This window comes from Anolis carolinensis, chromosome 5, assembly GCF_035594765.1.
Source record: "Anolis carolinensis isolate JA03-04 chromosome 5, rAnoCar3.1.pri, whole genome shotgun sequence".
Lineage (NCBI taxonomy): Eukaryota > Metazoa > Chordata > Lepidosauria > Squamata > Dactyloidae > Anolis > Anolis carolinensis.
The window spans coordinates 7,081,581-7,105,523 of NC_085845.1; the positions used below are offsets into that span (position 1 = coordinate 7,081,581).

Sequence of the window (23,943 nt, forward strand, 5' to 3'; positions counted from 1 at the left end):
TTGTCCCATAGGTTGTATTGGTTATGGGGGCTCTGTGTGGAAAATTTGGTCCTGGTCCATCATCGGTGGGGTTCAAAGTACTTATTCATTGCAGGTGACCTATAAATCCCAGCACCTACTACTCCCAAATGTCCAGGGCAATTCCCCCCCAAACCCACCAGTAGTCAAATCTGGGCATATCAGGTATGGATGGGAAATGTGGTCCAGACCCATCATTGTTTGGGTTCATAGCGTTCTGGGTGTAGGTGAACTATAACTCCTATACATTCCCCAGTAGGAGTCACAATGCTTTGACTTCATGCAGGCTAAACTACAACTTCAATCTCCCAAACTCCTGCAGTAAGTTCAGTTGCAGCTCAATTGTGTTGTTTGTTTTGCAGACAGATTTGAATGGGAAGGGCAGTAGGCGGGGTCATGCAAATTCCACAGAAATGGAGAACCCTGGGATGCCTGCCTGTGGTGGAAGAAATAGCAAAATCTAGGAGGAAATGGTCCCGAAATGAAAGCATTCCTTGGGTAGTGGTTTGTAGTGTTTGGGGAGGACATTGGCATGGGTTGGGCTACATGTTCATGGTGCTCGCTGTAACCGTAATGTCAATGCAAAGGAGTGACTTGCTAGCTTCTCAGGAGTGGGAAGTGTAGCCTGTTTGTGGAGGCCAAAGGCTGTCTGTGTGAGCGGACACACGTGCCACATACACACATATGGGTTTTCACTTTTATTATGGATTTAGATTAGATTTAGATTAGATAGATAAGCGATACTCAGCCTGTACTTTGAATTGAATTTGGGAACAAACTGGCAGCTAATGGAACTATTGTAAAAGCAGAATGGGATATTCCCTTGGAGAGGACAAAGAGAGAAATCTACCACACTTATTTACCCGGGAGAATTTCCCTCCCGAGAGCATCACAACACAAGAGCATCACAACACAAGACGTTTGTATGTGTTCCCATCCATGGTACACCTTGCATTGTTGATCATCCGGCTTTGGTTTCTTGCTGTCTTTGCAACTAGATAAAGTAACACCAGAAAGGTCTTCTTTTATTATTGGTATTGTTTGTCTCATCCTGTACTTTGTGCTAACTGTTTCCCATTACTGGAGAATTCCCAAAATAGAATAAGTGGCCTTTTTTGTGTTCCTTGAGTAAGTGGAGAATTGCACTGAAAAAACTTGGTAAATACCACAAATCGTTTTATATAAGACATGAAAGCTTTCAACTCGCAGTTTTCGATAGCTGCCCCATTTCGGGTTAATAGGTCCCTACGCTTGACTTTTTGGAGGCTGATTTGGTGTGCATCTAACACAGTTCAACATCAGTTTGGCTCAGTGTTGCGGAATCATTGGAAGTGTAGTTCAGTGAGGACTAGCACTCTTTGGTAGGGAAATATAAAAACCTTGCAAAACTACAACTCCCAGGATTCCATAGCATAGAGCCATGGCAGTTAAAGTGGGTTCAAACTGCATTAGTTCTGCAGTGCAGATAGCTTTCCCTATCCTGCCACCCCAACAAGTATTGAACCCTATTTTTGCCCATTTTCTATCTGCCTCTCAAAGAAGTACAGGTTGAGTACAGCTTGAGAATAGTGCTTGGTGACTGACTGATATTATTAACTGTTATAATATTGTAGTATTGTTTCTATCCTTTATACTGTGAATTGTATTTATGTTGCTTAATTACTGTATATACCCGAGTATAAGCCTAGTTTTTCAGCCCTTTTTTAGGACTGAAAAAGCCCCGCTCAGCTTATACTCGAGTAAGGGTCCAGGTCGGCTTATACTCGAGTACAGTAGAGTCTCACTTATCCAAGCCTCGCTTATCCAAGCCTCTGGATTATCCAAGCCATTTTTGTAGTCAATGTTTTCAATATATCGTGTTATTTTGGTGCTAAATTCGTAAATACAGTAATTACAACATAACATTACTGCATATTGAACTACTTTTTCTGTCAAATTTGTTGTATAACATGATGTTTTGGTGCTTAATTTGTAAAATCATAACGTAATTTGATGTTTAATAGGTTTTTCTTTAATCCCTCCTTATTATCCAAGATATTCGCTTATCCAAGCTTCTGCCGGCCTGTTTAGCTTGGATAAGTGAGACTCTACTGTATATATGGTACATTTCTTATTTTTCTCTATTTTTATTGATATTATTACATTTATTGTTTTACTCTATTATTATTGTTACTATTACATTTATTTTACTCTATTTTTTATTATTAATAATACATGTATTATTTCACTCTGATATTATTATTGGTATTACATTTATTATTGTACTCTATTATTATTAAAAGGATACATAAGGGCATTTACATTGAAGATGATGAGAATAATGATCTAATCAGAGTTGGACAGTTTTATATTAAATTAGAGTTTTATGTAAATATTCAAAAACATTTAACCTACCCATGCCTCAATTAATGTAATTTTATTGGTATCTATTTTTATTTCTGAAATTTACTGCTCTCGGCTTATACTTGGGTCAATGTTTTCCCAGTTTTCTTGTGGCAAAATTAAGTCGGCTTATACTCGAGTATATACGGTATGTTGGTTGGGCTTCGCCCCATGTAAACCGCCCTGAGTCCCCGTGGGGTATAAATAAAGTATTATTATTATTATTGACACAACGATGTTGTATGACACAGCAAACAAGATAGACATGCTGGATTTCGTTTCACAAAACCACAAGTCGAACACTTCCCAAGTGTCTAGGACTGTGTGATGTATTTTCGGATGATGCGTGCAGATCCCAGCAGGGTGGCCTTTTGCAGTTGGCAGATCGTAATTTTGTCAATGTCTATTGTTTCCAAATGCCGGCTGAGATCTTTTGGCACGGCACCCAATGTGCCCATCACCACCGGGACCACCTGCACTGGTTTCTGCCAGAGTATTATTATTATTATTATTATTATTATTATTATTATTATTATTATTATTATTATTATCATCATCATCATCATCATCATCATCATCATCATCATCATCCAAAATGCTTGGGACCAGAAGTGTTCCAGGTTTTGTTGGATTTTGGAATATATATAGTGAGACACCTTGGAGATGGGACCCGAGTCTAATCATGAAATTCGTTTTGCATATGCATAGCCTCAAGGTAATTTTAGGCTACTTTTAAAAATAAACAAAGTTGGACCATCAGAAAGCAAAAATGTCAGTATCCCAGCCAGACAACATTTTGGAGTATTTAAAATGAGCAGTGCTTTTCCTGTAACACATTTCTTAACTGAGCAACACACACACACACACATATATATACTATATCTATTAAAAACACTCTCCTTTGCAAAGAAATTCTTGTCCATCTCCTGCTGTCTGTCTGGCGTCATGCCATTGGCATCCTGGCTTGCTCTTGGATCTCATAAGAAAACCATAGAATGTGATGTTTTGCATTTATTGTTGTTATTGGCTTTTCAATATGCAATTTAGGTTCTTCGAGAATGCAATGTTTCCCAAACTCTGTTCTTCTGAGAGGTTTGGACTGATCATTAGCCAAGGCAGCTGAGGCTTCTGAGAGTTATTTACTTATTAGCTTAGGTGATGCCTGAATTAAGTATTTAATAAGGATAAACATTAGAAAAGCCATTGTTTGTTTTTGGATTTTATGAATGGTCCCATTGGAAAACACATAAGGATGTGGGTAAATTGCAACTCCCATCATCATCTATCATTGCCCCCAAACCCCACCAGTATTTCATGATGGTTATGTGTGTCAAGTTTGGTCCAGATCTCCAGAAGTAGTAGCCATTCTGAAACATACATACAATCTATATATATAAAAGAGTGATGGAATCCTGCCGACCCACAAAACAACAAAACTAAACACAACCCCCAAACTTGAAATTTGACAGCACAACCCCTCATCCATGCCTCTACGTTGATACAACAAAAAAGAAAAGAAAAATAAAGTCCTAATTAGAGGGAGAGGAATAATGGTTTTTGTCCAATTGCTGCCAGTTAGAAGGCTAAGCTCCGCCCACTTGGTCTCCTAGCAACCCACTCAGCCCAGGGGACAGGCAAAGTTAGGCCTCACTTAGGCCTCTTCCAAACTGTCTATAAAATACAGACACCACCAGACAATGCCACAGCAACGCGTGGCCGGGCACAGCTAGTTTTTACTATATAAATTAAGTTTGGAAGTTTTACCCCTACATTTCTTATATACTACAGTTGAGTCTTATTTAGCTTCCTCTTTGGGTGCTCTATGGAGTTCATCACAAACATCATTATCAACAGATTTTCTTTTCTTAATTAGAAACTAATAATTTTAGTGGTAATTACTGCAACAATCAACAAATTGTGCAAATTGTAAGAATTATAGCAACACCTGAAACGCATCAGCACTCCACTTCTGTAGTGATTCAGACTCTATAGATGTTTTTAAATGGAGGCTGGATGGCCATCAGTTGGAAGGGTTTTGATTGTGTCTTCCTGCTTGACTGATGGGAGTTGGACTAGATGGCCTTTGGGGATCCCTTCCAACATGAGTGAAGTATAGACTGCCTGAGAGTCCAGTGAAGTCTCCTTTTCTGGAGGTTTTTGAACTGAGGTTGGATGGGCATCTGTCTGGTGGGTTTTCCTATCCGGCTGATAGGGGTTGGACTAGATGGCCTTTGGGGATCCCTTCCAACTCATGTATAGACTGCCTGGGAGTCCATTGGAGTCTCGTTTTCTGGAGGTGTTTGAACTGAGGCTGGATGGCCATCTGTCTGGTGGGCTTTGACTGTGTCTTCCTATCTGGCTGATGGGAGTTGGACTAGATGGCCTTTGGGGATCCCTTCCAACTTGAGTGAAGTATAGACTGACTGGGAGTCCAGTGGAGTCTCCTTCTCTGGAGGTTTTTGAACTGAGGCTGGATGGCCATCTGTCTGGTGGGCTTTGACTGTGTCTTCCTATCTCGCTGATAGGGGTTGGACTAGATGGCCTTTGGGGAACCCTTCCAACTCATGTATAGACTGACTGGGAGTCCATTCGAGTCTCGTTTCCTGGAGGTTTTTGAACTGAGGCTGGATGGCCATCTGTCTGGTGGGCTTTAACTGTGTCTTCCTATCTGGCTGATGGGGGTTGGACTAGATGGCCTTTGGGGATCCCTTCCAACATGAGTGAAGTATAGACTATCTGCGAGTCCAGAGATGTCTCCTTCTCTGGAGGTTATTGAACTGAGGCTGGATGGCCATCTGTCTGGTGGGCTTTGACTGTGTCTTCCTATCTCGCTGATAGGGGTTGGACTAGATGGCCTTTGGGGAACCCTTCCAACTCATGTATAGACTGACTGGGAGTCCATTGGAGTCTCGTTTTCTGGAGGTTTTTGAACTGAGGCTGGATGGCCATCTGTCTGATGGGCTTTGACTGTGTCTTCCTATCTGGCTGATAGGGATTGGACTAGATGCCCTTTGGGGATCCCTTCCAACATGAGTGAAGTATAGACTGCCTGAGAGTCCAGTGAAGTCTTCTTCTCTGGAGGTTTTTGAACTGAGGCTGGATGGCCATCTGTCTGGTGGGTTTTGGCAGTGTATTCCTATCTGGCTGATGGGGGTTGGACTAGATGGCCTTTGGGGATCCCTTCTAACTCAAGTCTATACTGCCTGAGAGTCCAGTGGAGTCTTCTTTTCTGGAGGTGTTGAACTGAGGCTGGATGGTCATCTATTGGGAGGGTTTTGACTGTGTCCCAAATCCCCCCAGATCTGTTTCTTCCTCTCCTCCCCAATTTCATCAGCCTTTTAAGTATCAGGGATTTTCCCCCTTCTGTGCCCAATTGACTGGGATTTTGGAATCATTTCTTCCAAATCCTCTTCATTTCCTTTTCTGTCTGTGACCGAGATGCCCGAAGGGGTTTGCGGTGGCATTTCTCTCGACATCAATGGCGTTGTTCTCGTTCCTCTTCCAACATTCTTGCTAAATAACATTCTTGTTTAAAATGTTTCTCTCAAGAACTGCAGGGCAACGGCACACCTGGCGTAATGTAAACAGCCGGGTCCCCCGAGAAATTCGTATTATTGGAATTACTTTTTGTAAACGTGTCCTTACAGGATCTGGAGTTACGGAGGAGCCTTGGAAGTGCCCAACTTTGCTTGTGATTAGACTAAAAAGAGGAGCAAAGAGCTCTGAATAGATCTCTTCCTCCAAACTGAGACAAGAGAGAGTATTATTATTATTATTATTATTATTATTATTATTATTATTATTATTGACACAAAGACAGAGTATGACACAGCAAACGAGATCGATATGCTGAGTTTCGTATCACAAAATCACAAGTCGAACACTTCCCAAGTGTCTAGGACTGTGTGATGTATTTTCGGATGATGCTCGTGATTAGCTTCCAAGACCAGAAGGGATTTGGTTGCATTTCATCCTTCTTGTTGTATGCTTTGAGGTCGTTTTGGATGCCTTGAATTGTTTTCTTGGCAAGTCTTGTTAGGAATGGCCTTGCCTTTGCTTTCCTTTGAGGCTGTGATAGTGTGACTTGCGTATGGTCAATCGGTGGACTTCCGCAGCCAATTGAGGACATGAACTCTGCTCTCTTTTGATCATCTCAAACCATCATATCACCTTGGTTTGAGATGATCATATCTGTGGGGATCGCTCACTGACCTCTAATGACTCCAAAGATCACTTGGTGGTTTCCCATCCAATTTCTGACCAGGGATTCCCCTGCTTAGCATCAAGAATCAGACAGGTTCTGGTGCAAGGAAGAGGCAGTTTATTCTGGGACTCAAACCAAGAAATGTTGGTGATTGCCTTCTGCAGAGGCTGAGAGAGTGTGCTTGAGTCAACAAAAGGGAACATCTGAGTTGCAAGTTGCTTTGAGTCTCCCTTCCCAATCCAAGGCAGATATGATAGTATTCAAATAGGGATTTCAAATCTGCTGCAATGGGCATGCTAATGCGTAAAAAGGATCAAATCAGAATGGCTCTACAGCAAATTATTATTATTATTATTATTATTATTGACACAACAGCATTGTATGACACAGCAAACAAGATAGACATGCTGGATTTCATATCACAAAATCCCAAGTCGAACACTTCCCAAGCGTTTAGGACTGTGTGATGTATTTTCGGATGATGCGCGCAGATCCCAGAAGGGTGGCCTTTTGCAGTTGGCAGATCGTGATTTTGTCAATGTCTATTGTCTCCAAATGCCGGCTGAGATCTTTTGGCAGGGCACCCAGTGTGCCCATCACCACCAGGACCACCTGCACTGGTGTCTGCCAGAGTCTTTGAAGCTCAGTCTTGAGGTCCTGAGTTTTTCCTGTTGCTTTTCATCAATGCGACTGTCATCTGGAATGGCGACATCAATGATCCAAACTTTTTTATTTTCCACAACCGTGAGGTCTGGTGTGTTGTGTTCCAAAACTTTGTCAGTCTGGATTCGGAAGTCCCACAGTATTTTTGCGTGCTCATTCTCCAATGCTTTTGCAGGTTTGTGATCCCACCAGTTCTTTTCTGCTGGGAGGTGGTACTTGAGGCATAAGTTCCAATGAATCATTTGGGCCACATAGTTGTGCCTCTGTTTGTAGTCTGTCTGTGCAATTTTCTTACAGTAGCTGAGGATATGATCCATGGTTTCGTCGGCTTCCTTTATTATTCCATTATTATTATTTTTTATGACACAGCAAACAAGACAGATATGCTGGATTTCGTATCACAAAATCACAAGTCGAACACTTCCCAAGTGTCTAGGACTGTGTGATGTATTTTCGGATGATTTGTTGTTATATTATTATAATCATCATCATCATCATCATTATGTTTTCCTTTCTTAAGACTCAAAGGGACTCTATGCGGCTAACAGCGCAACGGGAGCTATGGAGTATTATTGCTTTTTTGAAAAAAAGAAAAATATCACTCTTCGACATGCAATTATCAGGGCACTTTATGAAAAGGAAAATACAGAAGACATCAGCAGAACAGCAGGATGAAAGGAGCGTTTCGGCATCCATCCGGGGGGAAATTGGTTTTGGTTGGAGGCACAGTCATGCCTCGCAGAAAGGAACATTTCATTACACTAAATCCACAATATAATAAGAATATCAAGACTCAATGAGGGAGTGCATGGAAGCCCCTTTGAGAGCAAAGAGAGCAGGTCTGCATCCCAAAGGGAAGGGAAGGTGGGCAATATTAGAAACACGGGGGGAGAAACGGAGTAATGAAAAAGGGGAGAGGGATAAATGCAACATGAACAGCACCGGATGTGGTTGGCATATATATATTTTTATAATACCAACATCTATCACTGGAAGAATGAAAGCAGACAGGTGGGGTATTAGTATCGCGTGCAGCCGTTCGCTCCTTGGATGAAGAATAGCCTATGAATATGATGAATAAGAACAAATTGAGCTTTGGTGACTCCGGTGGAATTTATATTTTGTCGGTTTTTCAACTGTCTAGCTTTTCAGGTGGTGAGGTTCCTTGGGTCCTAGTTATGGGAGAAAAAGCAGGGTATAAATATTAAATAAATATCAGGATGATGATGATAATTCAGATAGGAATCCCATCTCCTGCTTTCGAGGCTGTAGTTTGTATTCTTTTGAGTCCTGTCCTCCGGGACATTTGCAATTCCGAAAAGCTAAAATATTGGATCTGACAGTGAACTTTGCATCTCTGTGAACTCCATTTTAAAGGCCCCTATACAACCTCATTGTTATTATTTATTTTCAGCTTGTTGTGACTCTATAATGGGTTTTCTTGGCAAGATTTGTCATGAGATGGGTTGCAACTGAGGCTGAGAGAGTGTGCATTTTCCGGTGGCTCCTGCTTTTTGAGGCTGTAGTTTGTATTGTTTTGAGTCCTGTCCTCCGGGGCATTTGCAACTCCGAAAAGGTAAAATATTGGATCTGACAGTGAACTTTGCATCTCTGTGAACTCCATTTTTAAGGCCCTTATACAACCTTGTTGTTCTTATTTATCTTCAGCTTGTTGTGACTCTATAATGGGTTTTCTTGGCAAGATTTGTCATGAGATGGGTTGCAACTGAGGCTGAGAGAGTGTGCCTTTTTGGTGGCTCCTGCTTTTGATGCTGTAGTTTGTATTCTTTTGAGTCCTCTCCTCTGGGGCATTTGCAACTGCAAAAAGGCAAAATATTGCATCTGACAGTGAACTTTGCATCTTTGTGAACTCCATTTTTAAGGCCTCTATACAACCTTGTTGTTGTTATTTATCTTCAGCTTGTTGTGACTCTAAAATGGGTTTTCTTGGCACAATTTGTATTGAGATGGGTTGCCACTGAGGCTGAGAGAGTGTGACTTTTTCAGTGGCTCCTGCTTTTGGTGCTGTAGTTTGTATTCTTTTGAGTCCTATCCTCCGGGGCATTTGCAACTCCGAAAAAGCAAAATATTGTCTCTGACAGTGAATTTTGCATCTTCGTGAACTCCATTTTTAAGGCCCCTATACAACCTTGTGGTTGTCGTTGTTTATCACCGCTTGTTGTGACTCTATAATGGGTTTACTTGGCACAATTTGTCATGAGATGGGTTGCCATTGAGGCTGAGAGAGTGTGCTTTTTTGGTGGCTCCTGCTTTTGAGGCTGTAGTTTGTATTCTTTTGTGTCCTGTCCTCCGGGGCAACTGCAAAAAGGCAAAATATTGCCTCTGACGGTGAACTTTGCATCTTTGTGAACTCCATTTTTAAGGCCTCTATACAACCTTGTTGTTGTTATTTATCTTCAGCTTGTTGTGACTCTAAAATGGGTTTTCTTGGCACAATTTGTATTGAGATGGGTTGCCACTGAGGTTGAGAGAGTGTGACTTTTCCGGTGGGTTTCCAAGTCTGGACAATAATACGAAACTTGGTCATCCCACCATCGCCAAAAACATGTTCCATTATCCAGCTTGCATGTGTGCTATAGTTCATGTTATAGTTTTCAAATATGTTAAATAATATGAAAAGGATATTGAACAGATGGAGTGTCCAGAGGAAGGCAACCAAAATGTTCTTAATGTCTGGAAACTACGAATCCCTTTGTGAAGTGGCTTAGGACACTGGGGATGTTTATCTTTAAGAAGAGAAGGCTAAATATATTCATTACATATTTGAAATAATGTCATATTGAGGAGAGGACAAGCTTATGTTCTGCTACCCTAGAGACTAAGGCATGGAGCAATGAATTCAAACAACAGAAAATGAGATTCCACCTATATTGGAAATAACTGCATCGAGTTTCTGGGCACATATCCCTTTGGAAATAAATGGCAGTCATAACGTTATTCAAAAAACAAAACTATGTCATATCCATTTGGCAAATGTGAATCTCCATGAACATGTGGAGAGCACCTTTTGAATACCACTTGTCAAGAAAAGCATGACCTTGTTAGAAGTCAACCCTTTGAACAAGTGATATTCATAAGCATCCATGTAATGGCACACAGATAACTCAGCTGTTAGACTGAAGAACCATGTCTTTGAACTGCCAAGGACAAAGACATGCCACTACAAAAATATATTGGGTTAGCAGAGGAGGGTTGTTTCTTTGAAGTTGAAATTGCAGTTGTAATTGTAATTGCCCAAAGGATATACAGTCCCTTGAAACCTCTTAGTTTGAAATATGCTCTCAGAGATGGAAAAAACAAAGTCTTCTTTGAAAAATAACATATCCTGTTTACTCACAAACATTGTGTATTAATTCACCATACAGGCTTATTTCTTATTTAAAGTTATAGATAGGATGTAATTATCTCTGTGTGTTGAGTACACAAGGTATCGTTTTTAATCAATAGTCCATAGTCTTTAGGTATAGTTATACTCACTGAAGTCCATACTTCTCTACTGAACTCCAAGGAGCAACATGCATCCACCTTCACTGAGGTATGATGCAAACAAGCATCCACCTCCACTGAGGTCAAGAAACATCCATCTCTACCGAGTTGTAGAATCAGACTGACTACAAAATGGAGTCCTGAGTCTAAACATGCTCAGTACAAATACATTTCTATACTCCTCCCTCACCAAAGAGGTACAGTTAAACTGGCAAATTAACATACACATAAAAAACAGATTAGCAAATATATACATTAACAAAGAAATCGTAAAAGGCTTGGGAGGTTGCTATTTCCAACAACCTGAACATTAGGAAACCTCATTGTTTTTAACCTGATGTTTTAATTTTGTGTTGTGTTTTTTAACTTATTGTGTATATTTTTTATTGGTTTTTGTTTTTGTCCTTTGATGTTTTATATTTTATCATTGCTTGTATTTTGATTTTGCTGTAAGCCGCCCGAGTCCCCTTCGGGGGAGATGGAGGCGGGATATAAATAAACTTATTATTATGATTATTATTATTATTAAACACTTTCTGATGGTGAGAGAGCTGCTCAGCAATAAAGTATGCAGAGTCTGGTGGACTCTTCTTCTCAAGTAGCTTTTTAAATGAGAAGCTTCGTGGTCATCTGTTGGGAGGGCTTTGATGATGTATTTCTGATCAACAGAATGGGGTTGGACTGGATGGCCTTTGGGGGTCTCTTCCAGTTCTGTGATTGTAAGTGGGAAATGCGAGAGAGACGGGTCGGGTTTTCTTAGCTCCGTTGCTCTGCTACATCTCTGTCCCAGCATTCGTTTTTGCACAACGCTTAAGGAACGCTGACCTACTTTGGGGATTCATACAAGCATCCCTTATCCCTCATTACGGTGCCTTCTCTCACTCCAGCCCGTCAATCCAACAAAACAGAAAAGTGGGTTAGAGTTTGAAATTTTGCAGCAAAGCTGTATTGACAGCAGAGACCCATTTGGCATTAGATTTTTGATGTAACCTTTTTGGGGGAAATCCATATCAGAACTACGGTTGGGAAGGGACCCCCAAAGGACATCTACTCCAACCCTCTTCCAACACATGGACATCCAACCTTATAAAAAGACATTTCACTCCATTTTCAAAGAACTCTTACTGTGAAATTCTTCTCAATTAGGTGAAATTTCCTTTCTTGCCATTTAAATCCTTTGGTTCATATACTGATGGACTTGTCATGGATGGTGAGAGTTGTAGTCCAATACTACAAGTTGAGTGTGCCTTATCAGAAATGCTGAGGATCAGATTTATTTTTATTTTTTTCAGATTTTGGTATACTTTGCAATACATAACAAGATATCATGGCAATGGGACCCAAGTCTAAACATTGATACATTGAAGATCCTTTTATACAGAGCATTTTAAATAATTTTGAGCATGGAACAAAGTTTATAAAGTTGCAAAGGCACTCAATTTTGTATTTGGGAGCAATCTGGGTTTTGGATTTCTGGACAAGGAACACTCAACTTACATCTAAAAGAGAACAAGTTACTCTTAACTTTGGAGTTATTTGTGTCGTTTCATAAAACCATAGTCTTGGAAGGAACCACAACGGTTATCTAGTCCAACCCCAATTGTGTCATGCAAGAATATACAGATGAAGCACTCCCAACAGAGGCCCATGCAGCCTCCGCTTGAAAGGCTTCAAAGAAAGTGACCACTTTCTGACTGAGTTCTCATCCACTACCAAATAGCTCTTACTATCCACAGAGTATTTATTTAAGGCACTTTTATATTGTCTCATAAGTGTTCCCGAGGCAATTAACACATAAAAGCCAATTAAAACAATACAAACATTAAAACTATTTAAAAAAAACCAATTAACATATTCCTGAAAGTTGTCTAAAGCAATCCAATTTAAGGAAGCTTAAAAGATGTTTGGATCCACTTTCTTGTAATTTGAAGCCCTCGGTTGCGCCCTTGTGTCTGGAGCAGCAGAAAACAAAGCCTGCTCCAACATTGATAAGGCGTCTATCTTTAAATATTTAAAAGTAACCGTTGTGTCACCTCTCAGTCCATTCCTTGATCGAAGGAGGTTAAAACATTATTTAAAAACAGGCAGAATCACTTATTTGCAGAATAGTTAATGCGCTCAAACACACAATAAATTGAAGTAAAAGAAGTTATTTCAGTTTAAGTTCTTGTGACTGTATCCCAACTCACTTCAGTTCTAGTCATGATGACTAATGATGAGGAATATAGGAATTGCAGTCCAGCATCTTGAGCATAAAACGACATGGCGGGACGGATTTGGCCTTGAGTTTGACACTGCATTAAGTGATATTGGGAAAGTTACACTCTCTCAGCCTCAGAAAACTCCATGATAGAGTCACTATAAGTCAGAAATGACTTTCTCCAACAAAAGCTGGAGGAAAGAAAAATCTCATTTTGTGGACCCAATGGTAAAACACATGTTTTGAGCATTCCTGGGATCAAACCAGAGCAACCCCCAAGTCAGCCTTGGAGAACTTCTCCCTGACCATTAAAGCAATATTGCTTTAGATCAGGGGTCCCCAAACTTTTTAAACAGGGGGCCAGTTCATGGTCCATCAGACCGTTGGAGGGCCGGACTATAGTTGAAGAAAAAAAACCCTATAAACAAATTCCTATGCACACTGCACATCTCTTATTTTGAAGTAAAAAACAAACAAACGAGAACAAATTCAGCCTCAATGTTAATAATAATCATAATCATAATAAAAATAATAAAGAGGGTGGGAAGAGACTCATTGGACCATTTAGTCCAATCCCCTTCTACTTTTGTGCACCAAAAGAACAATCAAAGCACCCCTGACAGATGGCCACCCAGCCTCAATGTTGTTAATAATAATAATAATAATAATAATAATAATAATAATAATAATAATAATAATCAGCTGATGACCCAAAATGAAGACTGTGCAAGGAAGCTGACAAAATCATTGATCCTATCCTCAGCTGCTGTAAGAAAATCGCACAGACAGACTACAAACAGAGGCACAACTATGTGGCCCAAATGATTCATTGGAACTTATGCCTCAAGTACCACCTCCCAGCAGAAAAGAACTGGTGGGATCACAAACCTGCAAAAGTATTGGAGAATGAGCACGCAAAGATACTTTGGGACTTCCGAAACCAGACTGACAAAGTTCTGGAACACAACACACCAGACATCACAGTTGTGGAAAAGAAAAAGGTTTGGATCATTGATGTTGCCATCCCAGGTGACAGTCGCACTGACGAAAAACAACAGGAAAAACTCAGCCGCTCTCAGGACCTCAAGATTGAACTGCAAAGACTCTGGCAGAAACCAGTGCAGGTGGTCCCGGTGGTGATGGGCACACTGAGTGCTGTGCCAAAAGATCTCAGCCGGCATTTGGAAACAATAGACATTGACAAAATCACGATCTGCCAACTGCAAAAGGCCACCCTGCTGGGATCTGCACACATCATCCGAAAATACATCACACAGTCCTAGACACTTGGGAAGTGTTCGACTTGTGGTTTTGTGATATGAAATCCAGCATATCTATCTTGTTTGCTGTGTAATAATAATAATAATAATAATAATAATAATAATAATAATAATAATAATGGTGTGTGCCTTTCCGTCCTCCCTCATGCCGAACGCGGAGGAAGGAGCCACCGCTGCCACGGGGGCCGGATACATGGCTTCGATGGGCCGCATGTGGCCCCCGGGCCTTAGTTTGGGGACCCCTGCTTTAGATGCAGCACCAAGTCCATATTCCTGTATTTTGACATCCAAGGGTATCATTAAAACATCAGCAACTTGTGTCCTTCCTCCCTTCCCTACCGTTAAAAGGGATTGATAATGACCAGGATAGTTGTGAAGAATTATAGGGTGGCATTTCAAGTATTTTGGATTCAATTCTATATGTGGGAATGAAAAGGACATTGCCTGAAAGCGTGTTCCTGAAATGAAATTCTTTCGCCAGGTATTTAGGGAATGCCGGTATGTCCTTTTAAACTCACAGATATTGCAAAGCTCGGGGGACTTTATTATACTTCCCTGCAAATATCACAGAAGTTGAAATAGTCTGCTTTGAGGTATATCTTCGGAGGAATTTAATAATGGAGCGTTGTTAGATGCAAATGGGAGCCTGCTAACAATCTAATAAAGGAGCCAAGGAACATGGTGGTATTTCTCTAGGCTCCGTTGGCTGTGTTTGATCTCCCCATATTGATGGAAACAGTTAGCATATGACCATTTTAGCATGCCTTATTAAAAGAATTTCTTGGGTTTTGCATCACTGCACCATTGAATATCCTATTTTGCCCTTCATCATCTTTTTTCCTAAACATCTTAGAGCCAGAAGTGTTCATGTTCTCATCCTGTGAATAGTTGCAAATGGAAATCATTTTAGTTGTAAGATTTAAAACTAGAATTCCCTGTATCTAATGAGGTCGGGAGAATGTATAAGTTTAATTATTGTACTTTGAATGTGGAATATACTTCCCTCAGAGGTCAGGCTGGAACCAACTTCACTTTCTTTTTGATTTCAAGACAAATTATGACTTTCAAAAAATGTGTTTGGGGACCAGTTTAATTCCAAGGGTTTTCTGCAAATAAAGTCAGAAATAGTTGTATCTTTTAAAGCTGCTTGGTTTCTAAAAATCTTACTTGAATTATTTATGGTTTGATCTGGAAATATTTTGAGTCTCTTATGTTGCATACCATCCTGGGGTCATATGATTTTTTTAATCATGTCAGAAATGACTTGAGAACATACTGCAAGTTGCTTCTGGTGTGAGAGAATTGACTGTCTACAGAGACGTTGCCCAGGGGATGCCTGGATGTGTTACCATCCTGCTGGGAGGCTTTTCTCCTGTCCTTGCAAGCTAGAGCTGACAGACAGCAGCTCACCCCGTCTCGCCGATTTGAACTACCAACCTTCAGGTCAGCAGTTCAGCCGGCACAAGGGTTTAACCCATTGCACCACCACGGCTTCTGATCATATGATAAAAGGTTAGGATATTACACATATGAACAAATAAACAAACAAACAACAAGGCTGAACTTGTTCTTCCTTGCTTATGAAGTATTCATCTCCATCTACTTGGAGTGCATCTACACTATAGACTTAATGAAGTTTGACACCACTTTAAATGCCATGGTTCAATGCTATGGAATGCTGGGAGTTGTAGTGGCTCACTAAACTATAACTTCAAATTCATGTAAAACCCTTTTTATTCCTTTGGGAATTAATCTTTGGGCAAACAGCAGACCTCATATAGTAAGCTAGACTTGTATTTGTTTTTGTTTCCTCAGTTGGCTTTAAATGGCTTTAGATTTCATGATGTTTATATTGCTTTTGGGGGCCTCGGTGGTATAGCAGATAAACCACTAAGCTGTAGAATTTGCTGACTAGAAGGTTGGCGGTTTGAATCCACGGGACAGAGTGAGCTCTAATTGTTAGCCCCAGCTTCTGCCAACCTAGCAGTTCGAAAAAATGCAAATGTGAGTAGATCAATAGGTACTGCTTCGGTGGGAAGGTAACTGCGCTCCATGCAGTCATGCCAGTGGCCACATAACCTTGGAGGTGTCTGTGGACAACGCCGGCTCTTCAGCTTAGAAATGGAAATGAGCATCAACCCCCAGAGTCAGACTCGATTAGACTTAAGATCAAGGGGAAACTACATTGCTTTTGAACTTGTAAATTGTAAGTGTTGTAAGCAGCCTTCAATCCCAAAACTGAGCAAAAGCAAATGGATGAACGAATGAATGAGTGAATGAATGGGTGTTGTAATCCAAAGCATCCCAAGAGCTCTATATTGGGAAAGCCAGGGGTTTTCTTGGTTTTTAAAGTCTCTTTCCCACAAATTGCACAAACAAAAACTTTGCTATTGCTGAGCGGCTCCTGTCTTCTTCCAACTCATGTGTATGACTTGGCAATGCATTCGTTTTCTGACACATTATGTATTGCTTTAAATGACTTCCTCCTACTCCATGCTTGGTTTGTCCCAACTTCACAGACCGCAAGCTTGGACTTGAGGGCACGGTTCAAAACAAATAGAAAAAAATCCTGTTGTGCAGGTTGCAAGGCTGTGATTCGAACTATTATTTCCGCAGAAAATATGGGTTTATTTAGCTCCAGCAGTATCCCCAGGGAGCAGAGGAGGAAAATAGCATGTTATTTGCACTGTGGGTTTGGGTAAAAGGTTTGCTCTTGTTTTCTTTTTCTAAGGCTATGTGTTGGAGTGTCTCGTTTGTCACTCCTTTAAAGTTCGGACTAAAAATCGGAGCAGATTTGCCACCTGACTCAAATGAGAATAAGTCTATCAGCTGACACTGATTCTAGGAATTCTAGAAATTGCAATTCGAAAGGAATACTCTCTCCAAACTCAAAAGGATTGCCAAGGAATATCATGTGCTGTAGGCTCCATTTCAGAGGAAGAAACTGATACAAAGTTCCCTTTTAAATAACCCTTTGCCTTAGAAAACCCTATGAAATTACAGTAGAGTCTCACTAATCCAAGCCTCGCTTATCCAAGCCTCTGGATAATCCAAGCCATTTTTGTAGTCAATGTTTTCAATATATCGTGGTATTTTGGTGCTAAATTCGTAAATACAGTAATTACAACATAACATTACTGCGTATTGAACTACTTTTTCTGTCAAATTTATTGTATAACATGATGTTTTGGTGCGTAATTTGTAAAATCATAACCTAATTTGATATTTAATAGGCTTTTCCTTAATCTCTCCTTGTTATCCAACATATTCGCTTATCCAAGCTTCTGCTGGCCCGTTTAGCTTGGATAAGTGAGACTCTACTGTATTAGGGTTGCCATAACATCTGATTTGAAGGCAATTACATGCACAGTATCGATAATTGATTTGACATACAGAGGTATAGGCTGTTATGGTGGAAAGGGACCCACAGAGGCCATCTAGTCCAACCCTTGTTATGCAGGAACACTCCATAAAATGCACCGCTGATCAATATTGCAATCCATCCTCTCTTTGGAAACCTCCAAAAGAAGGAAAATCCAAGGAAGTTTGTTCCATCAGTGAATCCTGCAAATTTGAGGCTGGCTGGGTGCAAGTGGTATTGCCAGTTGAGGAAATATAATTTCCAATAAATAGACCTGCTTGGATTCATTCCCAGCCTTCCTTTAAATTGCAGCGTGTGACTCATAGTCTTCAATTATCAGGGCTTCTTGTTCTTTTGTACACTTGATCAGCACATCGGGATCTATATCTCTGGGTACACTCATCTCTCCAAATGATTGTTTTGTTGCTAAGAGTCATACAATTATGATTCAAGCATTTACCTAGTACCCTGGGGTCCTTTTTATTTATTCTAAATATTCACCTATGCTGTAGAATTAATGCAGAATAATAACAACAACAACAACAACAACAACAACAACAACATGCAACAACATTTGGAAAAAAACCTGTTCCTGGTTTAAAAGTATTATTTCCTATTTAATGGTGCATTACTTACTTTGAAAGTATAGTAGTTGTTATACTTCAGAAACTTCGATTTTGTGGCTGCTACAAACCATGTTAAATTGGTTGAGACTTTATGAGATACTCATTGAAAAACTATAGCAAAATGAGCTGCAGGATGTCTTGCAAAAACAAAGTTTTTAAAGTTTAATAAACTTGTTCAGATTTTTTTTTTATGATAGAACCAAGTAGGAAATGACATTTATAATCCAGGAACAAAAATTGTGTTACAGCATGTATTATTATTATTATTATTGTTATTATTATTATTATTATTATTATTATCTTGCAAAAACAAAGTTTTTACAGTTTAATAAACTTTTTCCATCTTTTTATGATAAAACCAAGTAGGAAATTACATTTATAACCGAGGAACAAAAATTATGTTATGTAGTGTATTATTATTATTATTATTATTATTATTATTATTATTATTATTATTATTAATAATAATAATAATAATAATAATAATCATCTTCTCTTTGGGAGAAATAAAGCGGGGTATAAATAAGTAAATATAATAATTGGTTCTATTATGATTTGACATCACTTTAATTGCCATGACTCAATGCTGTGAAGTCCTGGGAGTTGTAGTTTTGTAAAGTATTTAAAACTCTCTGCCAAAGATTGCTGGTGCCTTTACAAACTGTACATCCCATTATTCCATAGCACTGAGCCAGGGTAGTTAAAGTGGTGTGAAACTGCATTAACTCCACAGTGTAGATGCTCCCAAAACCTATTAAATTTTAATTTGAATCTTTTAAGTAATGGCTGAATTGATATGACTGTGATTCCCAGTATCCACGCGGGATACAGTCCTAAACTTACTCACAAAACAAGAAATATTGGATAATGGTGAAGGCTATTGAAATGAATGCGTTGCCGTGAAGAAATTAGATAATCCAAGAGAAGTATCCCCTTTAGGGATTTTCTAAGTCTCTGTAAACACAAAATGCTCCATATTATTCTAATTATATTTTTATTGTATTTTAACTTTTATGCTCATGACACAATATATATAGAGAGTAGAGTCTCGTTTATCCAACCTTCACTTATCCAATGTTCTGTATTATCCAACACAAGTTTGCCTTTTAGTACTCAAATGTTTTTGCAGTCAATGTTTTCAATACATTGTGATGTTTTGGTGCTAAATACATAAATACTGTAATTACTATATAATGTTACTGTGTATTGAACTGATTTTTCTGTCGATTTGTTGTAAAACGTGATGTTTTGGTGCTTAATTTGTAATATCATAACGTAATTTGATGTTTAATAGGCTTTTCCTTAATCTCTCCTTATTATCCAACATTTTGTTTATCCAATGTTCTACCGGCCTGTTTATGTTGGATAAGTGAGACTCTACTGTGTATATACAGTGTGTATGTGTGTGTGTGTGTGTGTGTGTGTGTGTGTGTGTGTATGTATATATATATATATATATATATATATATATATATATATATATATATATCTTCATAGATAGATAGGTAGAGCTGCCTTGTTTTTAAATTCTACTAGCTGTGCCCGGCCACGCATTGCTGTGGCTTATGGGAATGCTTTGTTGGCCAGGTGGAATAGCAGTGAACAGCCTTGCAGCCTCAAAGCCTGAACCCTGACTGTACCCTGGTGCCATTGTGGCCAAGGGGGTTGCTAGGAGACAAAGTGGGCGGGACCTAAAGGGGGCAGGGCCTACCCTTCTGACCAGCAACCGGGGCTGAAAACGGCTCTTCCTCATTCTCTAATTTGGACTTTATTTTCCAGGTTTTTTGTTTGAAAGACATAGATTGGATGACTATGTCTTTTGTGGCCAAATTTGGTGTGATTTGGCTCAGTGGTTTTGTTGTTTCCTCAGTCCTACAAACGTACATTACATTTTTATATACAGTAGAGTCTCACTCATTCAACGTAAACGGGCCGGCAGAATGTTGGATAAGCAAATATGTTGGATAATAAGGAGAGGTTAAAGAAAAGCCTATTAAACATTAAATTAGGTTATGATTTTACAAATTAAGCACCAAAACATCATGTTATACAACAAATTTGACAGAAAAAGTAGTTTAATACACAGTAATGCTATGTAGTAATTACTGTATTTACGAATTTAGCACCAAAATATCATTCTGTATTGAAAACATTGACTACAAAAATGCGTTGGATAATCCAGAACGTTGGATAAGCGAGTCTTGGATAAGTGAGACTCTACTGTATATAGATTGCATCACGTCATGTCGTCGTTAGCCGCCTTGAATCCCTATGGAGAGAAAGATAAAGATGATGTTGATGATGACGGTAATCTTACCCAGGAAACATTTCGGACCAAAATGCACTGTCCAAAATCCTGAATTGAAAGGCTTGGCTCTGATGACGGAGCCTCGTTGTCATAGGTGTTTTTCGCAATGCTGTCCCCAAACGACCTCCCTCTCAAGCCAGGTAGACCCCCATTCATGTGTTTCTGAAACAGCCCAAAAGGACAGGGAATGAGACTGTAGCCTTTCTCCATTGAGATAAGTATTTGTGACAGAGCGCAAAGCAGGCATTGAAAGAAGGCTTGCACGGGATGGTAAATTTCCTGCCTCTCCTTTGGATAGCTAGTTCTCACACTCCAGGTCATCTTAGGACATTTGTGAATGGCTTCCTCCTCTGTCATCTCCTCGGGTGCATTTACACGGCGGAATTAATGCAGTTTGACACCACTATAACCGCCCTGGCTCACTGCTATGGTACCCTGGAATTGTAGTTTGCCGGGGCACTTTTTGGCACAGAGAAGGCAAACAGCGTTGTAAAACTACAACTCCAAATAGCACTATGTAACATAATTTGTAAATTTTTCTGTTCCTGGTTTGAAAGTGTAATTTCCTATTTAATAATAATAATAATAATAATAATAATAATAATAATAATAATAATTTTATTTTTATACCCTGCCCCATCTCCCCGAAGGGACTCAGGGCGGCTTACATGGGGCCAAGCCCAGGTCACAAACAATATAAAAACATAACAATAAAACAATCAATCAACAATAAAACAAGTCATAGGTCAAGATACAGTAAAACTATGATAAAATCCTGGTATGATAATTGTGTGGTACTGACTTTGAAAGTGGTTGTTACACTCCAGAAACTTTTATATATATATATATATAATGTTTATTTATTTTCATTCATTCAAATATACATACATTGCAGGTGCTTGTTGCATACAGTGCCATACTTTCATCTATTAGTCTTTCATAATCATTTCTCAGAAAATATATTTTCAATAAGGGGTCACAGTCTTCTATTTGAATAGAACATATAAAAATATTATAAGTTCCAAATTAATATCCGTTTCCTCCCTGCCTTCAGTCTATTAGCTTCCTCTATGTACATTTTTAGATTAATTTTATATTGAAATGTTGGATCATTGGTTGCCATTCATTAACAAAGTTCTCTAAAGGTTCTCCTCTTAAGTGCATTGTTATTTTGTCCATCATCAGCAACTCTATAAAATATTGTTCCAGTTCTGCTAAGGGAGGTACCTCTGAGGTTTTCCAATATCTAACTTTCGAACCTTGTGAGACTCTCCCCTAGTCGTCTTCTATTCATGTATATCTCCGTGTTTAAATCTCCCCCGATGACTACATTGCCCTTTGCATGTTTTTCAATCTTGGCAAATGTTTTATTTATGAAAATTATTTGCTTTTTGTTTGGATCATATACACTTGCAATGGAGATATCACTATTGTTTAGTATACACTAGAAACTTTTTTTTATGGTTGCCACACTACAGTAGAGTCTCACTTATTCAAGCGAAACGGGCCAGCAGAACTTTGGATAAGCGAATATCTTGGATAATAAGAAGGGATTAAGGAAAAGCCTATTAAACGTCAAATTAGGTTATGATTTTACAAATTAAACACCAAAACATCATGTTATACAACAAATTTAACAGAAAAGGTAGTTCAATGTGCAGTAATACTATGTTGTAATTACTTTATTTACGAATTTAGCACCAAAATATCATGATGTATTGAAAACATTGACTACAAAAATGCCTTGGATAATCCAGAACCTTGGATAAGCGAGTCTTGGAAAGTGAGACTCTGCTGTATGTTGAATTGGTTGAGACTTTATGAGATACTCATTGAAAAACTATAGGAGAATGTGCTCCAAGATGTCTTCCAAACACAAAGTTTTTGCAGTTTAATAAACTTTTCCCATGCTTTTACGATAGAACAAATTAGGAAATGACATCTATAACCCAGGAATAGAAATCATGTTACATCATGTAACCAGAGGCATAACATTTTTGCAAATGTAGAGGGGCAGCTGTGGTATACTGTCTACATTTGTTCATCTTTGTAATTGCTATGCTTCTGATTTTATTGCAATAGTGCTTTAATTATATTTTTTAATTTTCCAATTTTTAAACATGTAATTAAATTAATTTTATTTTATTTATGAAAGTACTCAATGTTGCAGACTGGGGAAAAGTTGGGGTGTAAATCAATATAGAATTAGACGAAGACGATAGGAAGTTGCAAATGTGCTGAAATGTTGACGTATGATATAATGCATTTGAAAAATATGGAAAATTTTCGAGAAGTTGCTCTGGTTTATTCAGAGAGATGTTGCCTTTGTCTTCCTTTGAGGCTGAGAGTATGACTCGCCTTAGTTTGTCCAATGAGTTTCCATGGATGAGTATCTTTCTCCTGCTTTATTGCCACCTTTTTAACATTTCTTTTTCTTTTTTTCCTTCATAGAAAGCCCACCAGCAGCAATGTCCAGGAATGGGTACTTCTTTGAAGAAACAGGCAAGTATCATGCTCGTATTTACTATTTACTAAAACAAGTTGAGCATTTATAAGTTTGTTCTAAAGTTGAGTATCTTGAAACACACCCATAGAACCTATCTTGGGTTGCTGTGAGTTTTCCAGGCTGTCTGGCAATGTTCCAGAAGCATTCTCCCCTGATGTTTCACCCACATCTATGGCAGGCATCCTCAGAGGTTGTGAGGTCTCTTGGAAACGAGGCAAGTGAGGTTTATATATCTGTAGAAGCCTTTGACAACACATAGAACCTATCTTGTTCACAACTTGGGTTATAAAATGACTTCCAGGCATATGAAGCATAAATGAATATTGTGTATAGACTTGGATATTTATATACATATACATATACATATACATATATATATATACTAGCTGTGCCCGGCTACGCGTTGCTGTGGCGAAGTATGAGACCCCTTCTACACAGCTGTATAAAATGCACACTGAAGTGGATTATATGGCAGTGTGGAGTCAAGATAATCCAGTTCAAAGCAGATAATATAAGATTATAAATGGGTTATATATCTGTATGGAAGGGCCTTGAGTCTACACTGCCATATAATCCAGTTAAAATCTTATAATCTGTATCTTATAGGCAGTGTGGAAGAGGCCTAAGTGAGGCCTAACTCTGCCTGTCCCCTGGGCTGAGTGGGTTGCTAGGAGACCAAGTGGGCGGAGCTTAGCCTTCTAACTGGCAGCAATTGGATAAAAACAATTATTCCTCTCCCTCTAATTAGGACTTTATTTTTCTTTTCTTTTTGTTGTATGAATGTAGAGGCATGGATGAGGGGGTTGTGCTGCCAAGTTTAGTGTTTCTGGGATGTGTAGTTTTGTTGTTTTGTCCTAGGCCGAAACTTTGGGTTAGAGTTTAAAAAAT

The 23,943-nt window shown here is 39.1% G+C and overlaps 1 protein-coding gene across 6 annotated transcripts in view; it reads left to right on the forward strand.

The window, feature by feature from the left end:
- Positions 1-23,943, forward strand: part of slc4a11 (solute carrier family 4 member 11) — a 300,006-nt gene that overhangs the window by 128,459 nt on the left and 147,604 nt on the right. For all 6 annotated transcript variants that reach the window (XM_062980865.1, XM_062980863.1, XM_062980861.1 and 3 more), the window contains exon 2: positions 23,001-23,051. In XM_062980865.1, coding sequence (XP_062836935.1) covers positions 23,018-23,051 — 34 coding nt within the window. In that variant the 5' untranslated portion in view covers positions 23,001-23,017. The remainder of the gene's footprint in view (positions 1-23,000; positions 23,052-23,943) is intronic.